The 26,606-nt window shown below is 52.1% G+C and overlaps 1 protein-coding gene across 1 annotated transcript; it reads right to left on the reverse strand.

Annotated features, from left to right (window-relative positions):
• Positions 1-6,100: 6,100 nt before the first annotated feature.
• MOGAT2 (monoacylglycerol O-acyltransferase 2) lies at positions 6,101-24,814 on the reverse strand. Its single transcript, XM_025419623.3, has 6 exons — positions 24,668-24,814; positions 19,053-19,231; positions 10,360-10,564; positions 9,833-10,007; positions 9,004-9,203; positions 6,101-7,576 (listed from the first exon to the last, which is right to left on the reverse strand). The coding sequence occupies exons 1-6, from the start codon at positions 24,756-24,758 to the stop codon at positions 7,422-7,424; spliced, it is 1,005 nt and encodes a 334-aa protein (XP_025275408.1). The 5' UTR covers positions 24,759-24,814; the 3' UTR covers positions 6,101-7,421.
• Between the last annotated feature and the right edge of the window lie 1,792 nt (positions 24,815-26,606).

The raw sequence follows: 26,606 nt of genomic DNA on the forward strand, positions 1-26,606 counted from the left end.
TCAAATAGCCCTTTTACTCTGGCTTTGTTCACTTAACAAAATGCGTCTAAGAATCGTCCATGTTGTTGTATGAATTTTTAAAAAGATTTTATTTATTTATTCATGAGACACACACACAGAGAGGCAGAGACATAAGCAGAGAGAGAAGCAGGCTCCCTGCAGGAAGCCCAATGTGGGACTCAATCCCAGGACCCCGGGATCATGCCCTGAGCCAAAGGCAGACGCTCAACCTCTGAGCCACCCAGGAGCCCCTGTTGTGTAAATTAATAGCTCTTTCCTTTTTACTTCAGAGTAGCTCCCACTATATTGAAGTGTGATTATCCATTCACCTACTGAAGGGTATCTTGGTCGCTTCCACCTTTTGCTGATTATGAATGAAGCTTCTGTAAACATTGATGTGCAGGGTTCTGTGTGGATTTATTTTCAAATCAGTTGGGTAAATAGCCAGGAGCGTGATTGTTGTGCTATATAGTTAGCTTGTATTTAACTTTATTACAAAATTGCTAAAATTTCTTCCAAAGTAGTATGCCATTTTGAATAGGGTTACTTTAAATTTCACAACTTCAGTACAATTTTTTGATTTTTTCCTTTGTTTCCCAAGCTGGTAGTCAGGAGGTCTCACGCATAAGGCAAAGAGCACTGGCTTTGACATCCTATCTGAGTTTAAATCGTGACTCCAAAAGCTTAAGATAGGACCAGGGTTTATTGCTGGTTTTTGTTCTTTTCAGGGCCCCTTTAAAAGAGGTTATTAGGGATCCCTGGGTGGCGCAGCGGTTTAGCGCCTGCCTTTGGCCCAGGGCACGATCCTGGAGACCTGGGATCGAGTCCCACGTCGGGCTCCCGGTGCATGGAGCCTGCTTCTCCCTCTGCCTGTGTCTCTGCCTCTCTCTCTCACTGTGTGCCTATCATAAATAAATAAAATTTAAAAAATTTTTTAAAAATAAATAAATAAATAAAAGAGGTTATTAGGCGGGATGCCTGGGTGAGTCAGTGGTTGAGCGTCTGTCTGTCTGCCTGATCCTGGGGTCCTGGGATGGAGTCCGGGGTGATGGGGGTGGTGGGGGTGATGGGGGTGGTGGGGGTGGTGGGGGTGGGGGTAGGGGGGTGGGGAGGCTACTAGGAAGAGTCGGCCTACCCATCTACTTCCATCCACTCCCTGTCTAAACGTGTAACAGTGTACAGAGCACCACTTGGACTGGTTAAAGGTTTTCTGGCAAGGAATGAGGGGGAGTGAGAGTCTAAGAAAAACCCAAAGCTCGTTTGTGATCCACAAACTCTCCCAGGTCTTTCAAAATCCATTTCCCGGCCGTTCCAAAGGGGAGGGGCGAGGAAGAGCCAGCATTTACTGAATATTCACTTATGGATGAAGCATTTGCAGGGGATGAAACAAGCCCCAAGTGGGCGGGTAGCACAGGCAGGCGTGTGTTGCGGCCTAGCAGGTGGGTGGGGTGCTGTAGGCCTCACCTGTCTTCAGGCCCTGCCACTTCCATTGTGTCGTCTGCCCAGTTTGAGGCTAGAACTTGGCAGAGAGCCACAGAAACTAGCTGTCTGGGCAGGCAGCCTTTGTATTGAGACCAGGATTCCGGAAAGTCCTTACCCTCTCTGACACATGAACCTCATTTATTACAAAGAGTGGGTGTCACTGCCGGTGTCACTGAGTTAACGCATGTAAAGCGTCCCACCCAGAGCCCAGGCGTGTACTAGGTTCTCACTAAGTGGCTCGGTGCTGGCTCTGCCCTTCCATGGGGTCATTAAGAAATGCCCAGTTCAGCCCAAGGCATCCACTGCTCCCCTGGTCCTACCTCTGCCCCTACTCCAGCTCAAGGAACTTTCGGGGCTCCTCCCCGAAGTTCAATTCCTGACTCTGACTGGACAGTTGAGTTTCCCCAGACGGTAGGCAAGGCAAAGTCAGGGACCCTGGCTGCCTTGTTCACCACTCATCTCAATCAAAGTTTGCTGAACAAAGGCCTAGACTTCTAGCCTCCGGGTCCCTGAACATCACTCTTGCCTGCTGAATCGCGAAAGTGGCCATCGCCAGCGTGTGCCCTGCCCATCTACCCTCCCTGCCTCTGCTCACTCAGCAGCTTCCATCTTCCCTGCGTTAGCCTCCTCCTGAACCCTTGCCAAGCACAGTCAGCTCCTTGTGTGACCAATGCTTGGCACATGCCACGTGGCTGCTGGTAGTGCTGTGCCTGCTGACCCCTGTCCCACCTGTCATAAAGCAGTGTCACACAGACTGGATCCCTGTGGGCCCTTTGTTCCCTGCCAGTAATGACATCTGAGAACTTCTCCCCAGGCCAAAGGGCAGCATGATTTCTAAAAGACTCCAGCTCACCCAACACTTGAGGGCCTCTGACCCTGTCTACCACGTCTCGTCTGACAGATCCTGTCGTCCTCTGGCTATCTGAAGCTATCCATGTGTGTGCTGGGGTAGGGGACTGTCTCCCCACACAATGTGGGGGCCCCTGCGGCAGGCTCTGGGGGCCCTGCGGAGATGTCAGGAGGTGCTAAGTTAATAACTGACCTCTTCTATGTGCACGTCTGGCACACCGCATTAGCTGGGGAGGCCAACCACTATACAAACACCTGCAATCTCCTGGGGGAAGGACATGTTTTGCTCAAAGTCCAGGGTAGTTGTTCCATCTGCAGCCCTCCTCCGAAATCAGACCCTGGCCTCCTTTCTTGTGCTGCTGAGGTCTTCATGTGAGGCCTCCGGGTCACAATGAAAAGGGAAGAATTCTCTGTCCTCTGGTCCCCCCGAGTCTCTTGCCACTCCCCTCACCCATCCTGACACCCTCAAATCTCATGATCACCTCCTACTCCATCTCAGCCAGGCCAGAGGCAGGGTGGTGCAGGTCATAGCCAGTGGAGGTTATGGCTGGTAGCGGGGCACGGGGCGAGCTCATGGCCAGCAATCCCCTAATCCGTGCTTAAACTGTGCCCCCACCATTTGGGGACCCTCTCTATGGCCGGCCAGGAAAGCTACCTTGTGCAGCAGTACACAGCATGGTATGGCCCAGTCTAGTCTCTGAGGGCTCATCTGCGGTCACTGAGGTAGCTAGCATCCAAGCTGACCCCCAGTGACCTCACCTCCTGAGAGTCACATCCTTGTCCGGAGTGTGAGCAGGACTTAGTAACTCACGTCTCACTAATACAACAAGGAAGAATTGATGGTGTGTGATGCTAAGGCTAGGTCATAAAAGGTAGTGTGGGGGATCCCTGTGTGGCTCAGCGGTTTCGCACCTGCCTTTGGCCCAGGGCGCGATCCTGAAGTCCCGGGATCGAGTCCCACGTTGGGCTCCCGGCATGGAGCCTGCTTCTCCCTCTGCCTATGTCTCTGCCTCTCTCTCTCTCTCTCTCTGTCTATCATAAATAAATAAATAAATAAATAAATAAATAAATAAATAAATCTTTAAATAAAAAAAAAGGTAGTGTGGCCCTTCTCTCTCCTTGCTCTGGGAGAAGCCATGTCATTGGCAGCTGTGTGGAAAGGCCTTCACAGAGGGGGACAGAGCCACCTGCCAACAGCCACATAGGTGAGCTTGGGAGTGGATCCTCTAGCCTGACTTGTCTTCTGGGACTGCAGCCTCAGGAGACATCTGAGTCAGAACCACCCACCATCACTCTCCCAGCCAAGCCGCACACCCCCCCCCCCCCCCCGCACTCCCCCTCCCGCTCCGCCCGGAAGCCACTCTCAGATCCTTGACCTCAACAACTGTGAGACAATAGATGTTTGTGGCTTAAAGCAGCTAGGTTTAGAGTGTCTGTTACATAATAATACATAACATAAATAAATAATTAATAATAAATTAAATAATAACTGATTTAATCACCTCCGAAGGCAAGGCCTGGGTCTTCTAGGCCTCATTCCTGCCCCAGGCCCAGCATGCTGGCCCAAGAGGAAGTACTGTGTGATGATTCCTTTATGTGTGTTACTGAGGTGCCCTAGGTCCTGCACTGGCTACTGAGGTGGGGCTGAGGGTGACAAGGTTATAGCCTTGGCCCTAAGGGCTTTCCCAGTCTACTGGGAGACAGAGAAGTCCACTCACTTATTGATGACAGTGGCCCTTTCACCCCTGAAACTAGCCCCCAGAAGGGGTAACTAACTCTGGTTCAGGGCAGTGAGGCGGGAGGCAGGGTATGAGGGCAGGTGGGGTATGTTGATTGCCAACAAATGAGGCACCCTTTGAGGATGAGTGACTTCAGCCAGGTCTTGGAGGAAGCATGTTTCAAGGAAAGGGAACAGCATGCCCCAGGACACAGCAGGTACAACAGCAAGGTGCACTCTGCAAGCAATGAGGGATGCCAGAGTGATGAGGTGCAGGGGAGGAGATCCAACAGATGAGGCTGGTCAGGTCTAGGGGAAGATAAGAAAGGCTCTGGAGGCTGAGGAGGACTTTGGCCATTATCCTGAGACCTTGGAGACCATTATAGGGAGCTGGGTTTTGTTTAGAGAATGGAGGCAGGTGCTTTATGTGGGTAGGCAGGAGGCAGATCACTGAAGGCAGGAGTATCATGCATGGGACTGTGACCACCCAGCAGTCACCCAGGTGCTGAGTGCTGTGGCAGAGTGAAGGGAAGTCTGGGGCACCCCGTGGAGCCCCTTCCTCAAGCAGGGGCATTAAGGAAGACTTTCTTGAATAGAGGAAACCAGTATTGAAGGATGAAGAGGAATCTCCCAGACAAAGAGGGAGGTAGGTGGAGGTGGAGGGGAAGATGCCATTCCTGGCCGAGAGAACAGCATGGGCAAAACCTTGAGGGAAGAAAGAGCAAATCTGATACAAGGAACTGCAAATGGTTTGGTATGATGGGAGCCCATGGCTAAGGGAGAAAGACAAATGAGGATGAAGAAAACTGGGCCAGATGACGGAAGAGTGGCGAAAGGCAGGCTACAAAACCTGGACTTGAAGGTGAACATCTGACTTCCTCTGACTTCTGCAGATGCACTGTGCCCCTGTCTCCCCCTGCTCTTTCCTGGAGGCCTACCTGTGTGGACTGCAGCCACAGGCTCCTGGGCCCTCCAGCTTGCAACTGGGCTCAGGCAGTGGGGAGCCTCAGCAAAGGACGGAGGGAGGAGAGGGGGGCGTTCCAGAAGGACCGTTCCTGACTCCTTCCCTGCAAGGTCACCACGCTGCCTGTGTCCTCTGACCAGCAATGGCCCCTACACCCTGGTTGGTCACTGAGGATGGATTGGAGAGAGCAAGGTGGGGACAGGGCCAGCACCAGAGAAGGAGCTGGTGCCCTGGGGATAACCATGGTCATACAGGGAATTCCACTACACCTGGGGGTCCCACTGCACACTTTCATTTACAGCTGTTTTGTAGATTGTTTGCAGTGATGGCCACAGAATCTCTTCATGTACCCCCAGCCCTTTGTACTGTGGCATGGATGCTCTTAGGAGGCAGAGTCTATTCCTCACCCCTGAAACTGGGTGGGGGAAGGGGAGGCTCATGAGTTGCTTTGACCAACAGAATGAGACGAAATGATGCTGTGCATGTTGCTCAGTCCGGGATTTAAGAGATCAGGCAGGCTTGCTCTCATTCTCACAAAACCCAGCCACCCCTGAATGCCCAAGACGTGTCAGTAGGGGCGCGGTGGGGTGTGCCCGCCTGCAAAGGGAGTCCCAGCCAGCGCCCCCAGCAGGCCCAGCCCCCGCAGAATGCAGCTGCACTGAGCCCAGGGCAGCCTCCAGAAGAACCACCCGGCCAACCCACAGAATTGTGAGGAATAAGAACTCCTTGCTTCATCAGCCTTGTAGTCTTGGCATGGCTCACTACCCGGCAATAGAGAACTGTAAGGGGCGAGTACTCCTCCCCTTCGCACACCTTGCCCTTCCTCACAGCCTTGGCCGCCTGTCGTGTCCCTCACTTCCTCCTGGCTGGACGTCATCACCCCCTCCTCTGAGCAACCCCGCTCTTTGTGGGTCCCCTTGTGGCCCTTCTAGCACACCACCTCACAGGATAACAGGCACCTTCCTGAAACATGGGTTACCCTTTTCACCTTTGAGTCTTGATTTACACGTATTCCACGTCCTTCCAGACATGACGTGGAGTGGCTCATACATTCAAAATATTATCTTACTGTGCTTACAACACCAGAGATGGGTATGGTAATCTTTATTTCTCAGATGGCAAAACTGAGGTTTGGAAAAGACATGACCTGCCCAGGGTCACTGAAAACAGATGTTCCAGGAATTAAACCCAAATTTACACCTCTCAGATGTCTCTCCTGTTTTAATAACGGTATGATTTGCCCCTGGAGGGATGCTGTTTCCCTGCTGGAGGGCAAAAGGGGTATGGTCCCCCCTGGGCATCCTGTCCTTTGCTACTGACATATGTCCCAAACTCAGGAATTCAGAATTCTGAATTCTGTCCCCATCTCACACAAATGTGCACTCATGTCTGGTCTTCATTCTCTGTGTCTTAACGTATAGCCTCTCAATTTTCTTGCCCAGCAGAACAGGATCAGGGGTGGTAGGCTGGGGGCTGACGGATCAGGAAGGATGAGTCAACATGGCACTCTGGGAAGATGAGGTAGGGCTGCAGGGCCACAGGGCCAGTCTGGGAGTCAAGAGAGGCTTCGATGAGCCCCCTTTGCTGAGGAACAGGGAGGAACAGGAGAAGGCTAAAATAGAATCATCCTTTCATTTGTCGAGCTGACGTTTAGGGAGACCCCCCTTTCTGTACCAAGGTCGGGGGCTGAAATTACAATGGACGAGTAAGAGGTGCCTCATGAAGCTCTCCGCCCCTGGAACATCAGAGTCGAGACTCAGGGTTCATCTTAGTCAGGGAAACTGAGGTTCAGAAGGAGACCAAAGAGGTCTATATTATCATATAGCCAGTGGCAGAGCACAGTTCTCCTTATCCACCTTTCCGGCCCCTGTGGCCACCAGTCCACAGCTCAGAGGACAGGAACTCACAGGTGTCCTGCATGAGCGCAGAGGCTTCCAGGCCACCCCCACCCTCTGGCGCAGGGAGGGAGGAGTTGAGACATCCAGGGAGCAGGATGAGGGAGCTTGTAGGAGACGGGGCTGGAACTAGTGGCTTCTTTTGTGTCATCACTCAGGGTAGAGGAAGAAAAACCTGGTGATATTTGCTGCTCTCTTTCTCTATTGAGTGACATGACAACAGGGGACAGAGGCCTCAGAAATCCTCTCTTCCAGCCATCTCGCATTTACAGAAGAGCAAGCCATGGAGAGGGAGGTTCGTAGGGGTTTTGCAGCAGGAGTACAAATCGCCAATGCCAGAACTTAGTGTCCCCTCCTGCTTGTCTGCTGGGATTTGGAGCATATCATGGCTGGATTTGCAGAAGTTTGGGAAGGCTGTGAAGATATGTTCAACAGATGCCTCCAGGAAGCCTTCTCGGATCACAGCACCTCCAGCCAGGCTCCCCAAGGCCAGCCCTGCCCTCCGGGGAGGCCCTCAGCAGAACTCCAAATGTTGGTCCACAGGGACATTGTACTTGAGCTTGTGGGTTTCGAAGAGTTCACACAGTTCCTTGACATAGCGCTGATGCAGCTTGTCCACCTCCTCCTTTGAGGGACACAGTGTCTTCTGCACCTCGATGGGCTTTCCCACTGCAAGACACAGATGTGGGTGTAGGCCCAGAGCAGGAGCCACTGGGTTGCAGGGACCCTTCCCCATGGGCATCCCTGCAGGAAAGTGCTCTTACTGCCATCCCTTTCAGCCCTAGTTTGCGTGATGTTATGGGAACTCTAAGATGTTATGAGAACTCCAGGATTCTGATATAATAGCAATACCCAGCAGCACTGCAATGTGCCATCCAAAATGCTAGGCACTTTCCATGTATTATCTCCTTTAATCCTCTTAACAATTCTATGGGGATAGAGGCTCTTTTTATTCCCAGGATGAGAAGAGGCTCAGAGAGGTTGAGTGACTTGTTCAAGGTCACACAGCCAGGAAGGATCTGTTTCAGTTTTTAAATCCTGGAGGTATACTTTTAATTTCCAGACCATATGGTTCTGGGATCCCAAGATGCCACAACTGGAAGTGCCTGAAGTTCTAGGAAGAGGTGGGCCCACAGCCCCCGCAGCTTTTCTTCCCCACTCTCTCTCCATTTGGCCTGCAGTGCCCCCTTTGTTTAGGGAGGAGTCAGGAAGGCACCAAGTGACCTCCTTCCTCTGGTTCTGCCTGGCTGGGAAGGTAGCTCCCCTGCCTTCTCCTTTTAGGAAAAGTTCTGTTGGCAGCAGCAATACTAACACTCATGAAAATATTGCCACAATACACAGGGAAAGTCATGGAGTGGGGGCAACTAACAAATAAATGGATGGATAAAGGTGAACAGACCTCTCTCTACAGGCTTTGTCAGAGGGATCTAGTTGGGATTCAAGAAGAAAGCAAATGAGGAGTCCTAAGAGCTGAAAAAGATGGTGCTGAGTCCATGCACTAAAGCGCATGTCCGTTATCTACAGGAAAGTTCCTCGGGCTCTAATACAAGTGTAGTGATTGCTACTCTACACACAATTCTGATAGATTTAGAATGCCCTTTCCTTATATCCTCTCTCTCCAATAAGCCTTATTAGACCCTCTATATCAGAATTAAACCTTCCTCCTCTAGCATGATAAGAAGTCAAATAGGTCCTGATGCAATCCTTAACCTTGTAACTCGAAGGCAGTGTGACCTTTAGGAAGTTACTTAACTTCTCTGAGCCTCAGTCTGCCATCAGTGAAAAAGGGACAATAGTCCCTATTCTGAAGGTTGTTAGGATAGTTGGAGCTGCTGCATGTAAGGGATCCAGGGCAGTGCCTGGCGGTGGAGCAGGTACTCCATAATCAGTAGTGACTACTGTTCTTTGTACCTCTGTTCCAGTTTCCATCTCGGAGTTAGGGTTATCTGTTTGGGTGTCTGTTTCCCAGTCTAGAATGTGAGCAACATGAGGGCAAGGATGTGTCTGACCCATCTCCATGCCCCCTTTGCAGCACACAGCCCAGGCCTCTTTCCCCATAGCCTACCCCCACCCAGGCTGGCTGGGTCTCAGCTCACCCACGGTGGTGATGGGCTGGCGGTAGGGTATAAAGCCAAAGCTGTACTGGAAGACACCACGGCCATGGAAGAGCGGGAGGGAGATACCCATGATCTTCTGCAGCCGGTTCTGAATCCTACGCAACCAGGAGCCAGGAGAGTTCTCAACCTGGTCAAATAGCTCATTCTCCCCAAAGGAAAAGATCGGCACCAGAGCTGCCCTGGAGAGAGACAGGAGGGAATACGTGTGAAAAGTCCCAAAGAAGTCCCCAGCTAGCTTCCTGCAGGGACCCAGTGACCAGGAATTGGAGCAGAGGACAGAGCCCTGGGTTCAGAAGTAGGAGACCAGAGTTGTCTCCCAGCCCTGCCATAGCTTTGCTTTCTGACCTTGGGCAGGTCCTGGCCCCTCTCAGGGCCACAATCTCTCTGTTGTAACAGGACAGATAGACCAGAAACGCTTTAGGGAGTCCTCCCAGATATAAAATATCTGCTAGCTTTGCAGAAAAAAACTCTCCGACCCCATTCTTCAAAGATGCTTCAAAGTAGACCAGCTCTGTGATATGCCCCAGACTCCATCCTCCCAGATCCCATAGATGTCAGATCTAGTGCCAGCTTTGGGCAAACATGTCCCTTCCCACTGAGTCCCTTTGATCACCAAACCTCCCTTCTGAAATCTTTTCTGGGTGTTTGGGCATGACATAATACATTTCTTACCAAAACCTAATCTTCATTGTAAATAGACTGAGAATCTCCCTGCCAAAATACAACCTGCATTGGTCTCTGCTATCTTCCTGCCAAAATCTAATCCTTGCCAATCTCCCTCTGAGCCGAGAGCTCCCTCCTCAGATACCCGTGCATCAGGGCAAGTCTGATGAAGCCCTTGCGGTTCCGGAGCAGAAGCGTGGAGTCTCCAGGCCTGGCGTTCAGCGCCTCCTGGGCACCCCCTACAATGATGGCCAGCAGATTGCCACCCTCCTTCCTGCTCAGGATGTGAGCAGCGCTCTCCTTGTCCGAAGTGACCAGGCCTGGGGAGAGAGGAAGGTGATGGAGTACGGGGGAACAGGGCAGGGATTGTGGGGTGGATGTGCCCCAAGAGAGAGCTCACCAAAAGGGACCACAGAGGCCTGGGCACCCTGTTCCCTCCAGCAGGAAGTCCCCCGAGGACTGGAACTGAGTCCTCTCCCTTTTTCCAGCACCCTCACTGAGCTTGGTGTCACGAGCACATGCGGCCGTGGAAAGCACGTCTTTGGGTCTAGCTACTTCTCCCATTGCACATGCACTTGCAGGAAGTAGACACGTTGGCAGCTCTCCCTCAGATGCCTCTCCCCAAGCCTCCAGCCTCATCCTCCAGGGCTACCCCGGGGTGTAAAGACTCACCCCCGGACATGATGTAATCCCTGAAGAAAGGGACCCGGAACCACAAGGTCAGCATCATCAGATGGGAGCGGATGCCAGGGAAGAGCAAAGGGAAGCCCGTGCTCTCCGTGCACAGGTTGACAAAGGCTCCTGCGGCCAGGACCCCGTGGGGATGGAAGCCAGCAAGGTAGTTCCGGGAGGGGTCCAGCTCAGCAGTCTTGACCAGCTGCAAGGACGGTAACCCGGTGAGCTGGGTCGCCAGGCCAGCCCCGACTGTGCCACTCATCAGGGTGACCTTGGGCAAGTCACTCCCCCTCTCTGAGCCTCAGGTTCTTGTGCATAGTCAGATATGGTGTGTGAATGCATCCAGCAGTACCGTCCCAGATTCACTGCTGGCTTGGGACAAATGGGTTCCCTCTCAGGCTTTTCATCTATAAAATGGGGACATTTTAGCCCTGTCCCCTCTACCTCCTAGGACTGCTGAGAAGCTTAGGTTTGTTGGTGCCCTGGAATTACCAAGACTACTATAGGACCAAATATACTTGGCGGCATCAAAGGGACACACGGGGTGCCACCATGCTGGCAGAGCCCCGTTATAACAAAACTCAATATAAGAAAAATTGGCACTTAAGACCTGGGAGTGAGCATTCGCAAGATATAGCAGGAGTGGTTGAAAGAGCACGCCGTCCAGAAGGCTGGCTCCAGTCCTATTTACCCTTCTGTTCAAAGCAAGTGTGTCCCTGTGGCTCTCTGCTCCCCCCACGCCAAACCTTCAATGACCTTGAGCTTTCTCTTTCCCCAGCCATGGGCTCTGCTGGCAAGCAGCTCGCCAGGGTCTGATCAGGCCCGCAGCTGGAGTGAGCAGCAGGGACCACTAGTCATTGCCGATTGCCTGGGAGAGGAGAGCTGCTGTCCTCAGCAGCTCCCAGGCGAAGTGGGATAAGGGTACAAGGGCAGAGACGGAGCTAACAAATGCTGCTCTCAGCCTGCCCATTCCTGGACAAGCTGCTCCGTGGTCCAGTCTGCAAAGATGACCGCTGTGTGTGTGTGGAGCAGGGCATTCCCTTCCCCACCTGCCAGGAACTGCATGCCCACCCTTTACACTGCCTCACACCCTGGAAGCCACAGCCATCAGAATTAGGACCCTGATATGTCATGCCCCAAGCCCCTAGCAGGAGGCCTCCTGATAGAACTGCCAGGTCCCCATGGCCTGCATTCCTGGACATGGGGCAGCCCTTTCCACTCTGGCTCCAGCTTTGCCATGGTGAAAGTTCATCCTGTCATCAAGCTAACACGTGCTGCGGGTTGCTCCCTAAGAATTCTTGCTGCTGCCTCTGGGGCCTCAGGGGCCTGGCTGCCTGCCCTCAGAGCAGCCTGCAGTGACCTGAGGTGCAGTTTGGAGATCTAAGCTTCTCTACCCCACCCAGAGGTGTCTACCCCCCCACCCCAAGAGGCCCCAGATTCTCCAGGACCTCACCCGGACTTGGTTTCTGCAACCCACCCTCCTGCCCAATATGGCCCCCAGTCACCCACTGACCCTTTCCAGAGAAGCTGTGAGGACCACAGTTGGAGGGGACCATTGCCTCCTCTACAAGGACAAACCTCTTCTACTCACGCAGTGGGGACTTAGTGGATGTGAAGATAAAGCCGGAGCAGAGAAATCTCTGGCTATTCTCAGAGGGAAAGGTGCTTGCTCAGGAGCCCAAGTGGTGGTGTTTCCCTACCAACATACCTGGCTCCCTGCCCTGGGGCACCGAAGCACGAACTCTTTCTCGGTCAGCGGGAAGGCAATTTTGTACAAGCTCCATAAAGGCGATTTGGCAATAACTATTACAACCAAAAAGCGTTGTTGTAATAACAAGAGACCTTTTGCCCCAGCAACTCCGTTGCTGAGGAATGTCTTGTGCTTGTGCAAAATGGCACGTGAACAAGATGATGAACAGAAGCATCATTTTCTAGTACTACCAACTCGGCATCCCCTCCAATGTCCATCCACAGGACCCGCTGAGACATATTCCCGAAACATTCGCACAACGGGGTGCGGTGCAGCCCTAGGGAACTCTGGCGAAGATCTCCCTGGCCTGGCAGGGGAAGATGGCCACATCGCCCGTCAGGACAAAGCAAGGGACAAGACGATACAGGCAGAATGTGCTGGGAAAGGGGACATGAGGGTAGCCCTGGTGGCCCAGTGGTTTGGCGCCGCCTTCGGCCCAGAGGTGATCCTCAAAACCCGGGATCGAGTCCCACATCGGGCTTCCTGCTTGGGGCCTGCTTCTCCCTCTGCCTGTGTCTCTGCCTCTCTCTCTCTCTCTCTCTCTGTGTGTGTGTGTGTCTCTCATGAATAAATAAATAAAATCTTTAAAAAAAAAAAAAAGAAAGGGGACATGCACTTGTTTGTATTGGACATATCATACACTGGTCATCATAGTTGCTTCTGGGGAGGGAACTGAGGAGATCAGAATCCAAGTGGGATGGGGGCTTTTCACCCACATACTTACTTGCTTGTCCCTTTGGAATTTTGAACAAGAGTATATGACCTATTTTGAATTAACAATGAATGTATAAATGAGTAAAATAAATGAATAAATGAATGAATGAATGATCATCCTTACTAAAGAAGCCTTTGTGTAGAGAGAAATATCATGCTGAATGTGAGGACCTATGTCTGGGAATGTGCCAGTAGTTGAACAGGCTTTTACATGTGTGTGTCCAAGTGTGCACACTGATGGGGCCGTCACTGTCCCGCTGAGGCCTAGTCTGCACGTCCCTAGACATGGTCTCTGCTGCTGTCCTTGTGTGCCAACCTCTTCTACTTGTCCCCTGTGCCCAAGGGACATCACTGCCTCACTGTGAGGGCCTTGAGATTAGAGACCACCTGTGTGCTTCATCTCCTGACCCAAGCACAACAGGCACAGGAGTGGAACAGAGGAGTTGTTCTGGAAAGATTGTGGAATGAGAGAATGAACCCAGGAATGGATGAGGCTGATGCAGCCTGCCTTGAAAGGAAGGCCCCCTGCTCCCCATCTTGTCCCAGCCTGTCACCTGGGTTCCAACACCAGGGCAAAGAATTCTGAGCTGGAAGTCAGGAGACCCAGGTTCTGCTGTCAGCATATCACATGACCTGTGCCAGGCCTCTACACTGCCCATACCTAAGTTTCCTCCCTGTCTTCCAGGACAATGATCATGCCTCCCTGGCAGGGGTGCTACTAGGTTCTGATCTATGGACCTGCCTGTTCTGGGTATTTCATGTGAGTGGCACCACACAATAGGTGTGTGCCCTCATGTATCCGGTTTCTATCACTTTAGCAGAATGTAGAATGTTTTCAACGTTCCTCTGCGATGAAGCACGGATCTGTACTTTACTGTGATTGAATACTCTTCCGCTGTATGGATAGACCATATTTTTTATTTATCACTCAATGGACATTAACATTATTTCCACCATTTGGCCATTATGAGTGATGTGGCTGGCCACCAACACATGCACATTAGTCTCAGTGTGAACATGTTTTCAGGTCTCCCAGGGGTGTGGCTACTTTGAGCCCCAAGACTCTCACCTAGAAGACCACAGCCCTGCAGGAGAGAGGCATCTCCGGGAGAGGGCATCTGGACCGAGGGTGGGAGGGAGGCCTGCATCTCTGCCCTGTTTTCCTGGGTCCATCTCTCAGTAAATGTCCTTGTGCCCTCCCACACCTTTGGTGGTGATGGCCATCGTCCGGATGGCTCCTTGATGGTTCACAAAGCACCCACACCACCAGCCTGTGTAACTGTGGCACTTAGGAGGTCAGCTGCGGCATGAGAGCCCCCATTTGACAATTGAGCAAACTGAGATGCAGAGGGGTAAGTGACCCGCCCAAAGCCACACAGATGACTTGAGTTCAGTTCTGCTGCCTCCTGCCAAGGGCACCGGAGAGAGCCTTGGTTCCAGAACCAAGAGAGGTATCCTGAGACTCAGGACTATCTCAGGGGCCTATTCCTTTCTAATCAAACTTGGAATGTTTAGAGCTCTCAGGAGAAGGTTGTTCCCACATCAGCAACCTGCCTCTCACTGTACCAGGGTCCGGCCCTGGAGAACCTGTTCGTGACCTATTTATGTACCTCATTACTTGGCAGTTTAAAAATGCAAGGCAAATAAGGTCTGATTCAATAGTCTGGCTCTGGTCTTGGGCATCTGATTTGTGGCAGATTTCCCAGAGGATTCTGATATGTATCTAAGTTTGAGGAATCCCTTCCAGTTTTATGCCTTTGGCTGTGTGTGTGTGTGTGTGTGTGGATGTGGGTGCCTGTAGGGACTCAAGTCTTTCCCTGTGTCCTCCCATCGTGGCCAGATGATGGAAGCAAAGGCTCGGATTTTCTCCTCGGCCCTGGTGGACTGGATATGCCAGCAGGTCGGGCTTCGCACCCCCTCCCCCCTGCCTCTCAGCTGGTTCTCGGCCCTGCCCTCCCTCCTTTGTACTCAAGTGCTCACAGAACAGACACCCACTGACATCTGCAGCTGTAGTCCCTCCATTTTAGGATATATCTTTTCTTCACATCTTAACTTTATGCTATCAAGATGCATTTGGCGATTCTAATTAGAAGAACTTTTTTTCTTAGTGGTACATAAAATACTGGTATGTTTTACCATTAAGGATCTCTTAGAGGAATGCCTGGGTAGCTCAGTTGTTTAAGCAACTGACTTTTGATATCAGCTCAGGTTTTGATCTCAGGGTCATGAGTTCAAGCCTTGTGTTGGGCTCCAAGCTGAGCGTGGAGTCTACTAAAAAAAAAAAAAAAAAAAAAAAAAAGGTCTATCTTTGAGGTGAAGAAATACAGGAAGTGGTGAGCAACGAGAGCTGGAGAGAGTGCCCCGTGTGGTACACACTGCCAGGCACCTCAGTGCACCGACTTGCTCCATCTTCTATTCAGGATGCAAGGGAAGTACTGGGGACAAAGTCTCCATTGTACAGATGTGGAAACTGAGACACAGGGTTAACTACTGTTCTAGGTCACATAGCTAGTAAAGTGGCAGAGGCAAGACTTTAACACAGGCAGCCGGGCTCCATGTGTGTAACCTGCAGTCTTGTAGGAATCCCCAGGTAAAGAATGGGGGGGGGTTAACAGGGCAAAGGGGTGTGCTTCAAGCAAGGGTACCAGCCTAAGTGACACAGCTCATGCCCGAAGAACTTGGATGGCAAAGGGGGCAAGGGAGGCCTGAGCAGGGGTCCTAGGGTTTATGGACCTACAGGCTGGGCAAAAACTAGATTTGATTTTAGGTGTCATGGGAGTCACTGGTGCATTTTAACATTTTATGAGTATCTGGCTTCTGTGTGCAGGACAGACTGTAGGGAGCATCAGTGGAAGCAGAGCCCAGATAAAGAGATGACCCCATGGGATTTAGGTAATGAGGGAGGGAGGAGAGAAGGATGAGACCCGGAGGAATTTTGGAGACTGACACCAGGCCTCAGAACAGTTCCCGACTGGGGAGGCCTGGGTGGCTCAGCAGTTGAGCATCTGCCTTCAGCTAAGAGTGTGATCCCGGGTCCAGGATCAAGTCCTACATGGGGCTCCCTGTGAGGAGCCTGCTCCTCCCTCTGCCTGTGTCTCTGCCTCTCTGTGTCTCTCATGAATGAATGAATAAATAAATAAATCTTAAAAAAAAAAAAGAACAGTTCCCAACCAGGGCCAGTCCCCCCTACTCCCCCACCTGGGGACATGTGGTAACATCTGCAAACCTTTTTGACTGCCACAACTGGTAGAGGGGAGTGCTACTGGCACTTAGTGGGTAGAGGCCAGGGATGAAGGCGCCCCCTACCCCAACACACAGCACTCATTCAGCCCCAAATGTCCATGTGTCGAAGTGCAGAAAGCCGTAGGGCTGAGGGGACAGCCGTGCCCACGGCACCTGGGCAGGTGGTCAGGACAGGCACAGCTCTGCATGAAGGAAGACCTTCTCCGAGGCAGAGCTCTCTCATGATGAAAGGAGTCCTCACAGGAGGAAGTGTGACTCTGTCCAAGTGTGAGCTGGAGACCTATCCTGGATGGGCGGAATGCCGACCTCTCTACCTTTGACTTCAGTTAAGAGAACCCAGAGTGCTAGGAGGGAGGGCGTGAAGTCCTGGTGATGTTGACAGGGCTGTGGAGGAACTGAGGGCTGTTCCAGGTGTGGGTGGGAGGTGTCCTGCGCTGCCCCGGGGCCTGCAACATTTCCTGACACCAGGTCACAGCCTGGCCACAGCACCCCATCCCTTCTCAGGCCTTGGCCTGTGTAGACACTGTTTGCTCCGGGAGGATGAAACCTGCACAGGGGAAACCCAGCTCTGGGGCTGGTCTTCAGTATGAGGTGAGATCAGTGCCTCCCATGTGAAATATTGCCTGATTCTTCATCATTAGCTCTTTAGGAAGACTGTAGTGTGAGTTTAGGAAGCTGCAAAGCCCGGAAGGTTTCCTAATTTTGCTTGAAATTCCATCCATAGATGCTAGTTCAGAAAATCACACGAAGAACTGATATAAACTCAGAAATCTACACATAGTTGGGCACCTGGGTGGCTAAGTTGTTGAGTGTCTGCCTTTGGCTCAGGTCATCATCCTGGGGTCCTGGGATCAAGTCCCACATCGCGCTTCCTGCAGTGAGCCTGCTTCTCTCCCTGCCTATGTCTCTGCCTCTCTCTGTGTGTCTCTCATGAATAAATAAATAAAATCTTAAAAAAAAACAACAAAAACAAATCTACACACTTCTGACAGGGGAGTGCAGAGGCTTGTGAATGTGTGTGCGAGCGTTACCTATCTTCTGCTCCTCCCAAGATACCAGTGGGGCCTGGGCTGTAAAGAGGTGTGGAAGAGCGAGAGGGTGTCCCGGAGGAAGCGGGAAGGGCATGTGCAGGCCCCACCCAGCCCCGGGCCTGCGGGCTCCCAGGCTGGGGCAGGCCGTCAAAGCGCATGCCCTCTCGCCCTCTGCTGGCCACTTGCTGGTACTGCCCACCCTCTGCGGCGGGTAATGCAACCGGCCGCAGTGAGCATCAATCCTAAAACATTGCGCACGGAATTGCAGCAATCAGGGCAGCGTCCCACTAGTGTCAATAACGCTGAGGTTGAGAAACCCTTCTGGAGGGCTGCCTGGTCAGGGGAGGATCAGGAAGGGCAGTGGACAGGATAGGCACAGACCCTGCTTGACTTTGCTCACCCTGTGGGGCTCCGTGCAGAGGAAGCAAATATGGGCAGGAGACCTCCCTGCACCTGGACCCCCACCTGTCACCCCTCAGGAGCATGGAACTCTCTCCCAGTCAACTTCCTGCCCTTCCCCCAGCCCCTCCCCTGATGCCCTACTGCCCTGCCCTGCCTGCCCCACCCTTGCCCCTTGCCCCGGAGGCCCTGCTCACTGTGGGGCTTGTGGCTTTGTACCCCCGCCGTTGCCCAGCTTTTGCTAGTCCTCACCTGGCTCCTGGACTCTCAGAACGGGGCACAGCAGGAGCCTTGAGTCCCCCGTTGAGTGCCGGGGAGTCAGTGAGCTGTTTAACCTCTGTAAGCCTGTGTACTCACTCCCTCCTCCTTTACCTGCTGAGGATCTAATTCCAGAAAGGACAGGAGGAGGTGGAGCTCCAGAATGGGGTGGGAGGAACTGGGCAGGTGTGAAGGTCAGGGCGACAACAGGGCTCTGGGCTGTCACAGTCCTCCCCTGACCACAGCCACGTGCACGCTTCTCCATGCTCCCCACTGACTCAGTGATAAGACTAGCTCCTAGTTCACTGCCAACCTACATGGTGCTTTCCTGCTGTCTCAGCAGGTCTGTCCAACTGGCTGATGTGTGCGGCGTCATCACCACTTCACATACGAGGACATGAAGGCTAAGAGAGGCTGTGGAACTCCCCCAAGGTCACAGTGGTCTGTGAGCTAGTCTGTCCTGCTCCAGAGGCCACGCTTTATGCCTTTCTTCTCCCCTGTTTCCAGGGGATGGCCAGCTGCCCCTGCCTGGCACCATTCGGTGTTTCCCACTACCTGCCCCCTCCCCCCCCCCCCCATGCCATCTGGCCAATAAGCCAGCCTTGCGCAGCTGCTTAAGCCCCAAGGTTCGGTTTGTCTGGAATCCAGTAAAGGAGCCAATGGGTCTGTTCTCTCAAATCCGAGGATCTGCTTTACTCAGGACTGATATTTGAGTCCAGGGTCACAATGACAGGAGATGTCCCAAGTCAGAGTGAGAGTTTCAAATGTGCTCAGAGTTGGAGGGGTCAGTCTAGATACACGGGGAAACTGAGGCTCAGAATGGGGCGAGGTTTTGCTCAAGGACACACAGCAATCTGGGGTTGGAGGCAGGATAGAACAGAGAACCAGCGCAGGGCTCTCTCCCCTGCTCCTTCACCCATCCTTAATGCACACGCTTTAAAACCAGGAGAACCTGTCACGTGGAGTCGGTCACAGATTCGTCCCTCTCAGGGTGTCATTCTCCCCATCTAATGACATGTGAGGCTCGACGGTCTCAGGACTGTGAGTTTATTACATTTGCCCTCTACCTGGCTGCTGAGGGCTTTACACCTGTAAGACACATATGTGTGCCTCACTATTTGCCCACGGAGCCTCTTCAAACCCTGATACTTCCCAACCCTGGGAAACCATGGCCAGAGAGAATCTGGACTCTTCCACAGGCCACAGGGTGGGGAAGCCCTGGCCCCCACTCCCAGCCCAGTATTCTGCTCCCCGCAGCCCGGGCCAGCTTCGGCGTCGGGCAGCCCCAGACTCACCGTGACGGGGAAGTAGTCCCTCATGTACTTCCACAAGAAGCAGCGCCTCAGGGCTTGGACGGGCCTGCCCCCCTGCCTCGGCGTGTCCCGGTCCCGGTACCACCAGGCGGCATACAGGACGCTGACCACCCAGAACCTTGTGAACAGGAGGCCTACGAAGACCACAGTGCAGATCTGGGCTGGGGAGGGAAGCAGGAGCTGTCAGAGGCCCGAGGGGAAGGGGGTGAGACTGTCCCCACCGAGTCCGCCGGCGCCGGGGAGGGAGACACGGCTTCCCCACCTCGCCCAGCCTCCCTGGGAGCCCGGATTCGAAACCAGGCAGGCCCAGCTTCAAAACTCGTCCCTCCCGCCGTCCTGGTCCCCTGCTCGCTCCGGCCTTGCCGCTCTCGCTCGTCTCTGCGGCAAAGCAGTCAGTCTGCCTGCACCAGGGCTCAGGACACGACTGGAGCATCTGCGCCCAGGTTCCAGCTTCGGGGAGCTCAGGCCCAGTGAGGAGCTGCCCCCCTGACCTACAGTTCTGAGTGCCCCGCCGTAGGCTGACCCCAGCTTCATGTCCGGCTCCGCTGCTCTGTGGGCCATCCCTAATCTGATGCTGATGGAAAGAATATTCCCAGAGAACAGGGCTCCTTCCCCATCCTATTTCCTCGCTCAGCACCACGCACTCATCTTAAACAGGTCAGCATCCAGTTGTATGTCCTGTTTGGAAGTAGGGTAGATTGGGCCTGTCATTCCCGGCAGGTTTCCTGGAGGAGGGGGCTTCGGCCCAGTCTGAAACAGTGGTGGAATTCATAAGCCAGACGATGTAGGCAGGGGCTCCTAGATGTTCACTTTGCACAGAGCACCTCTGATGTGCCAGGTGCTGGTGGCGAGGCCAGGAACAACAGACACAAAGTCCTGCCATCGGAGAGCTGACTTTCCAGGCTCACACTGGGGGCACTTTGTTTCTTAAACTGTTATTGCAATAAAACTATGCCTGACATAAGATTTATCACCTTAACCATTTTTAAGCATACAGTTCAGTGGCAATAAGCCCATTCACATTGCTGGGTAGCCGTCACTACCACCCGTCCAGGGAACCCCTCATCTTCCCAGACTGAACCTCTGTACCCTCTAAACACGGACTCCCCACACCCCCTCTCCCAGCCCCTGCTGGCTGGCCCTTTTCTGTCTCTACAAATTTGACTATTCTGGGAACCTCATATAAAAATCATGAAGTATTTGTCTTTATGTGACTGGCTTATGCCACTTAGCCCCATGCCCATCATCCACGCTGTAGCTTGTAGTCAGAATCCCCTTCCTTATCCCCTGGAATATTCCTACATAATATTCTAATGTACATATAGACCACATTTTGTGTATCCATTCATCTGCCACTTGGGCCCCTTCCACCTTTGGCCACTTGGGCCCATTTCACCTTTGCACTTTATTTGAAAATGTCATTGAGGGCAACCCAGGTGGCTCAGCGGTTTAGCGCTGACTTCAGCCTAGGGCATGATTCTGGAGACTCTGGATCGAGTCCCACGTCAGGCTCCCTGCATGGAGCCTGCTTCTCCCTCTGCCTATGTCTCTGCCTCTCTCTCTGTGTCTCTCATGAATAAATAAATAAAATCTTTAAAAAATAATAATAAAATACAATAAAATGCCATTGAGGGATGCCTGGGTGGCTCAGTGGTTGAGCTCCTACCTTCAGCCTAGGATGTGATCCCGGGGTCCTGGGATGGAGTCCCACATCAGGCTCCCTGCAGGGAGCCTGCTTCTCCCTCTGCCTGTGTCTCTGCCTCTCTCTCTGGGTCTCTCATGAATAAAAAAAAATATTTTAAAAAATGACATTGAGGGCAGCCCCAGTGGCACAGCAGTTTGGCGCCGCCTGTGGCCTGGGGTGTGATCCTGGGGACCTGGGATCGAGTCCCACATTGGGCTCCCTGTGTGGAGCCTGCTTCTCCCTCTGCCTGTGTCTCTGCCTCTCTGTGTCTATGAATAAATAAATAAAAATATGACATTTAAAAATGACATTGAATTAATTACTAATAATGTAAAATGGGGAGGTTTCATATACCAACCCTCACATCTGATATCTCTTGAACAACTAGAAGACATGGTAGGCCGGAGTCCTGGCTCTAACAGGCAGCCCCTCCCTCCAGGCATTTCCTCCCATTCCCAGACCTGTGCTTTATCCTCACAGAGGCCTTCCAGTTCCTCGAGGGGTATAGGGGAGGACCATTAACCAGTTGGCGGGTTATTTACCTTTTGTTTGTCTTAAATATTTTTAATAAAAACTTTGAAAGAGAAAGTCGTAGAAGAAGGGGAATGAAATGCCACCATTTGTGTGAAAAAGAACCCTGGGACTGTATATACGTGGCTGCAGACTCACAGAGGAAGAAAGGACCCCACAGCTCCGGAAGAAGGAAATGGGATGTGGAAGACGAGGTTGGCAGGAAGCTTGAGTAAGCTTTGTTTATTCCCTTTTCCATATTAAAAATGTTTAATGTGGAAAAAAAATAGATAATCTCAGCCAGGCCTCTTTCCCCTTGGGCAAAATCCGAAGTCTGCATGGGTGGCTCCTACTCTAAGAACACCAGCTCCAGAGAATTAGACACAAGTGCTTGATCATGGCTATCTGAAGGGTAGGATTTGGGGAAGTCTTTTGCTTTTAGAACACACATCATGTTTGAATGTTTTACAATGGCATGTATTAGTTCTGCAGGCAGAAAAAGGGGTTAGGATAAAACACACAGACATTTGCACTTGACCAGAAAGGTCTTCCCTATACCCAACAGCCCTCACCCTTAGCTTATCCATCAACTCCTTTTAGCAGGCAAAACTGAGGACTATAAGGTCACTTAGGAAGGGAGAAACTTTATTTCACTTAATCCTCACAACTCCAGGAGGGAAAAAATTTTAAATCCCACTTTACAAAGGTCCAGAGAGGGTATGCTAATTGGCTAAGGTCACACAACAAAGTGGTAGGAGGGGACCTAGGATTCAAATCTACATCTTGCTACATCTTGTTCCCATTTATTCACTCAACAAACATCCATGGACTCCCACTCTTGTAGGAGCAGGAGATGCAGTTGAGGGCTAGACAAACTGTTTGAATGGACTTACCTTCTGGTGTGAGCTATAGAGGAGAGGACACGCAGTAAATAAGTTACCCACTTGGGAAATATTTGGCTATTGGCCCTGAGTCCTTAGTGATGGGTCCTAGTTGACTTCTGCAGCCAATTCTCTGGCCTCTACCACTCTCTGAAATGCCTCCTCTGACTCCAGTGTGAACCAGCTGTTTGGTAAACGTGTGTAGCCTCCACTCCTCCACTGGAAGCCCTGACTCTCTGGCCAGCCTTTCAATCCTGCCCTGTGGACTCCATCTCCTAAACAGCTCCTGAATGGGGCCACTTCTCTCCACCCACTGCCAGCTTCCCTAGACCAGAATTGGCGACCTTTATCCTAAAGGGCCAGACTGTAAATATTTTAGACTTCGCAGCTCAAGAGGCAACTTGGATGATATTACATAGGTACCTAACCATTTAAAACGCAATCACTTGAGGCACCTGGGTGGCTCAGCAGGTTAAGCCTCTGCCTTTGGCTCAGGTTGTGATCCTTGAGTCCTGGAATCCCATCCCCCATGGGACTCCCTGCTCAGTGGGGAGCCTGCTTCTGCCCCTCCCCCTGCTCATGCTTTCTCTCTCTCTTAAATGAATAAAATCTTTTAAAACATAAATAAAATAAAACACAATACTTAAAAAAATCTAAAAATCCTTCTTAGCTCATAAACTATACAAATATAAAAATAGTCAGGGGGCTGGGTTTGGCTCCTGTGCCCTGATGTAGATTGTGACTGCTCCCTGCCATCGGCCCATAACCCCACACTCCAAACACCGTAGATACCCCCACTGTAGTCACAGGGACCTTCAGCACACTGATTGGACCTTGCCTACCTAAAGCCCTTCTGAGGCTCCCCTTTGCCCCCAGGATAAGGGATACCATAACACCTCCTACTCCCGGCCCCTGTGGGCCCAGATCCCTTTGCCCAGCTGCCTTCCCTCTAGTCTTCCAGACCCAGGGCTACTTGATCTCTCTGGGTTAGTCCTGACATCCCCCGGCTCATATGCCAGGGACCTGCAGAGCTGGGGTGTGGAGAGGGTGGGGTGCTGAGGCCAACCCAGTCAAACTCACTCCTGCCTGCAAAGCTTACACAAAGCACACTGCACCTCACGAACCTTATCCCCTGTGATCCCTGGGATGCAGACTACCTCTAGGCCCCAGGTGACCTTTGTCCAGGAGCCTGCAGACTGGTAGTATGCCCTGGGCTAGGCCTCCCTCCTGGGCTCTCTCCACCCACCCTCAGCCCCTTAGCCCCACCTCCTCCCACCCCCTCTGCCCTCTCTCCTCTCTCTGCCCCTCCTGAGCTTTCTTCCTTTGGCTATAGAAGGAGCCCAGGACTGGAGACCTACTACCTTCTCTGCCCATCTGGGTAATGGGGATAACTAGAGATAGTTGAAATATTTAAGACCCTTTGGACAGAGACACAGATCATTCATAAGGAATACAGAGTGCTGGAGGCCTGCTTTGCTGGGGGTCAATAGTTCACCTACAGAATTGCCAGGAGGTTCTGAGGGAGCACCTGGGGTCTGTGTGTGTGTGTGTGTGTGTGTGTGTGTGTATGTGTGTGAAATGGCTGTTGACCAACCTGTACAGAGCATACCCGTGTTTTAAAGCCAGTGGCATCTGTGTACAGGCCAAACATCAGCCCCAGGAGAAGCCATGCCTCCCTAGTTTGTGAAGATCCCACAAACCCCCACTCTCTTCTCATGCTCAGCCCCAGGTCCTCCTCGAAAGTGTTCCCTTTACAGAGTGGGTTTGGGCAAGTGTAGTCTCCCTGGCCACAATCAATGTGCTCGCTGTGGGGGTGGGGTGAGTAGGGGGACCTAAGCATACTTCCCGTGGGACCCAAGCCCAAGGGTTGGGCCTGGTCTGCCCCGAGCAGCACAGGCACACTCATTACTTCATCCCACAAGAGCTCTGCAAGGTCAGCAGTGGTATTCCCATCCCACAGCTGACGAACCACACAGGTCAGGCCTGAGTCCGGTAGGGTCACACTGGCTGGGCAGTTGACCAGTCCCGACTCGCCTGGGACCCCACTCACACCCCAGTCCCCTGGCAGTCCATACCTTCTATTCCACTCTTATTTATTTCCCTGTTCCCTTCACTTTCCCCACTGCCAGTCTGTTTCCGCCTCTCTCAAAGGAAGGAAGGAGATGCGTTCCCTCTGAGAAAGCCCGAGCCTGGAACTTCCCCACAATCCCCTAGATCTTGCCCCACAGCAGTACCAGGCATCCTGAGACAGGGTCTCTGTCCTTATACTAAAGTGGAACCCACACCCCAGGAAAGCTCAGTAACCTGTCCAAAGCCACAAGTGATGGCTTCTATCCCACCCGATCCCCATGCCCTTCCACACCCTCCAGAGGACTCTGGGCAAGGAAGAGACTGGCTGGGCAGGGGCTCTGAGTGCAGCAAAGCCCCCTTGAGGACGAATGTCTTTCCACTATCAATACACCGTGTGCACCTAGGGTGGCAGGTGCCTGTGGTCTCCCATCCCCCAGTCCAGCTCGCCTTACCCAGGGCCAGGAAGGAGAAGACCCACTGCAGGACCATGAAGGTCTGCAGCCTGCGCTCCCATGGCACGAACAGTGGTGCAAACTTCACCATGCTGGCTCCTCTGACGGCTCCAGAGGCTTCTCTGAACACTGCAGTGATCTGAGGCACCAACTGGTCTTTGTTGATATTGTAAATTGCATAAGCATTTGTAGGGGGGGTGGGCGGAGCGTGCCTCACCCAGCCCCACCCAGCCTCAAGGCCTCTGCCCCTACCAGGGCTGGGACCTGCTTCCAAGGAGAAACCTTTGAATCCACTTGCCCTGGGCCTAGCTGAAGGAAGGAGGAACAAAAGGAAGTGTATAAGCATTATCCAAGGCAGTTGCCTCCTCAGGCGATGCCTTATCTGCCAATGACTTTCCTCTGTTTGCTTGAATCTTGCCCTTCACTTGGAAGGTGAAGCCCCAAGTAGAATAATGCAATCCTGTCTTCATCTGTCCAATGAGCCGACTCTGGTAGTTATCTCCTCTCCCTCTTACCCATTGACTGCTCCCCCTCCACAATGTACTGTAATAGCTCTCACCTAAACATTCCTTGACCCCACTATCTCCTCCACCTCCTGCCCTATTTCTCAGCTTGATCACTGCCTCCTCCTTGAATCCACCTGGCCAGTGAATGGCACACTCTTCTGGTTTCCTTCCTAGTTCTCTGGCAGCTCCGTGGTCTCCTTAATGACTCTTATCCCTTACCAGATTAAATGTTTGAGCACCGTCCCGCCCTCTCAGTCTTTGGGTCTTCTCTCTTTTCTTCACACTCCCTCTCTCAGAGAGCTCATCCACGCTCATGGCCTTGTATTCTATCTACATCATGAAGACTTTCAAATCTCCAGCTCTGACATTCCTCTGGGACTCCAGACTAGAATAACTAGGTGGCTACTTGACATCTTCACTTGAAAGTCTGCTGGGCAGCTCCATCATAGAATGTCTAAGACCAAATGTGATTTCCTGCCACCTGCTCATGCCAACTTTTTCATCTCAGTGAAGGGTAGCTCCATGAACTTGGCTTCTCAGGCCAAAGCCTTAGAGTCACACTAGACTCTTTCCAACCCCCTCCCACATTTATTGGTCAATTCTCCTAAATCTCTTTTACATATACCCTTTGAATTGAAGTGTATTGAACATATAGTAAAATGCACAAATCCTAAAGACACAGAGTAACACACCGCCACAAAGTGAACACACAGAACTCTGATCAATGGAAAATGACCAGCACCCCATGTCCTCGCCAGCCACTCTTCTCCTCCCTTGGGTCCTCACCATCTTTATCTCTGCTTTGGAACTTCATGAAAAGCAAATCTTACAGAATATACTCTTTGGAGATTGGCTTCTTTGGCTCAAGATTATATTTTTGAGTCATCTATGATATAGGAAATGGTGGGGTTCAGAGTTGACAGCTAAGAAAGAATTCTTAACACATCTTTGGTGCAAAAGGTCTTTTATTAAAGCACAGGACCTGTGGGCAGAAAGAGCTGCACCAGGGTTGAGACTGATTCTATACTTTCAAGTTGGGAGGGGGTCAGGGACAGCATAAGTCCTAAGGAATTTTGGATGTAGGTCTCCAGGACTTCGAGGGGGCTAGCTAGTGTTAGGAAAAGATCACTTATTACTGTCTAATAAAACCTTAGTCGTGAGACCCTTCAGATGAATCAGTGGGCCATATGCTTGGAGGATGGTTGCTAACATATATCTTGGGGAAGGGCATCTGGGTGGCTCAGTCAGTGAGGGGCCTAGTCTTGATTTCAACTCAGGTCATGATCTCAGGGTCCTGGGAATCGAGCCTGGCATCAGGCTCCATGCTCAGCAGGGAATCTGCTTGTCGCTCTCCCTCTGCTCCTCCCTCAACCCCCCCACCCCCCACACCCACTGATGCTCTCTCTCTAAAATAAATAAATAGGGCAGCCCCG

This window comes from Canis lupus, chromosome 21, assembly GCF_003254725.2.
Source record: "Canis lupus dingo isolate Sandy chromosome 21, ASM325472v2, whole genome shotgun sequence".
Lineage (NCBI taxonomy): Eukaryota > Metazoa > Chordata > Mammalia > Carnivora > Canidae > Canis > Canis lupus.

What these genes read in the sequence shown, in the direction of transcription:
- MOGAT2 (XM_025419623.3), bottom strand. Translation starts at nt 24,758, where the DNA reads ATGGTGAAGTTTGCACCACTGTTCGTGCCATGGGAGCGCAGGCTGCAG. An exon ending in CTTCTCCTTCCTGGCCCTGG is followed by an intron (nt 19,232 to 24,667) that starts GTAAGGCGAGCT and finishes TTCCCTCCCCAG; the next exon opens with CCCAGATCTGCACTGTGGTC. An exon ending in GGATTACATCATGTCCGGGG is followed by an intron (nt 10,008 to 10,359) that starts GTGAGTCTTTAC and finishes CTCTCTCCCCAG; the next exon opens with GCCTGGTCACTTCGGACAAG.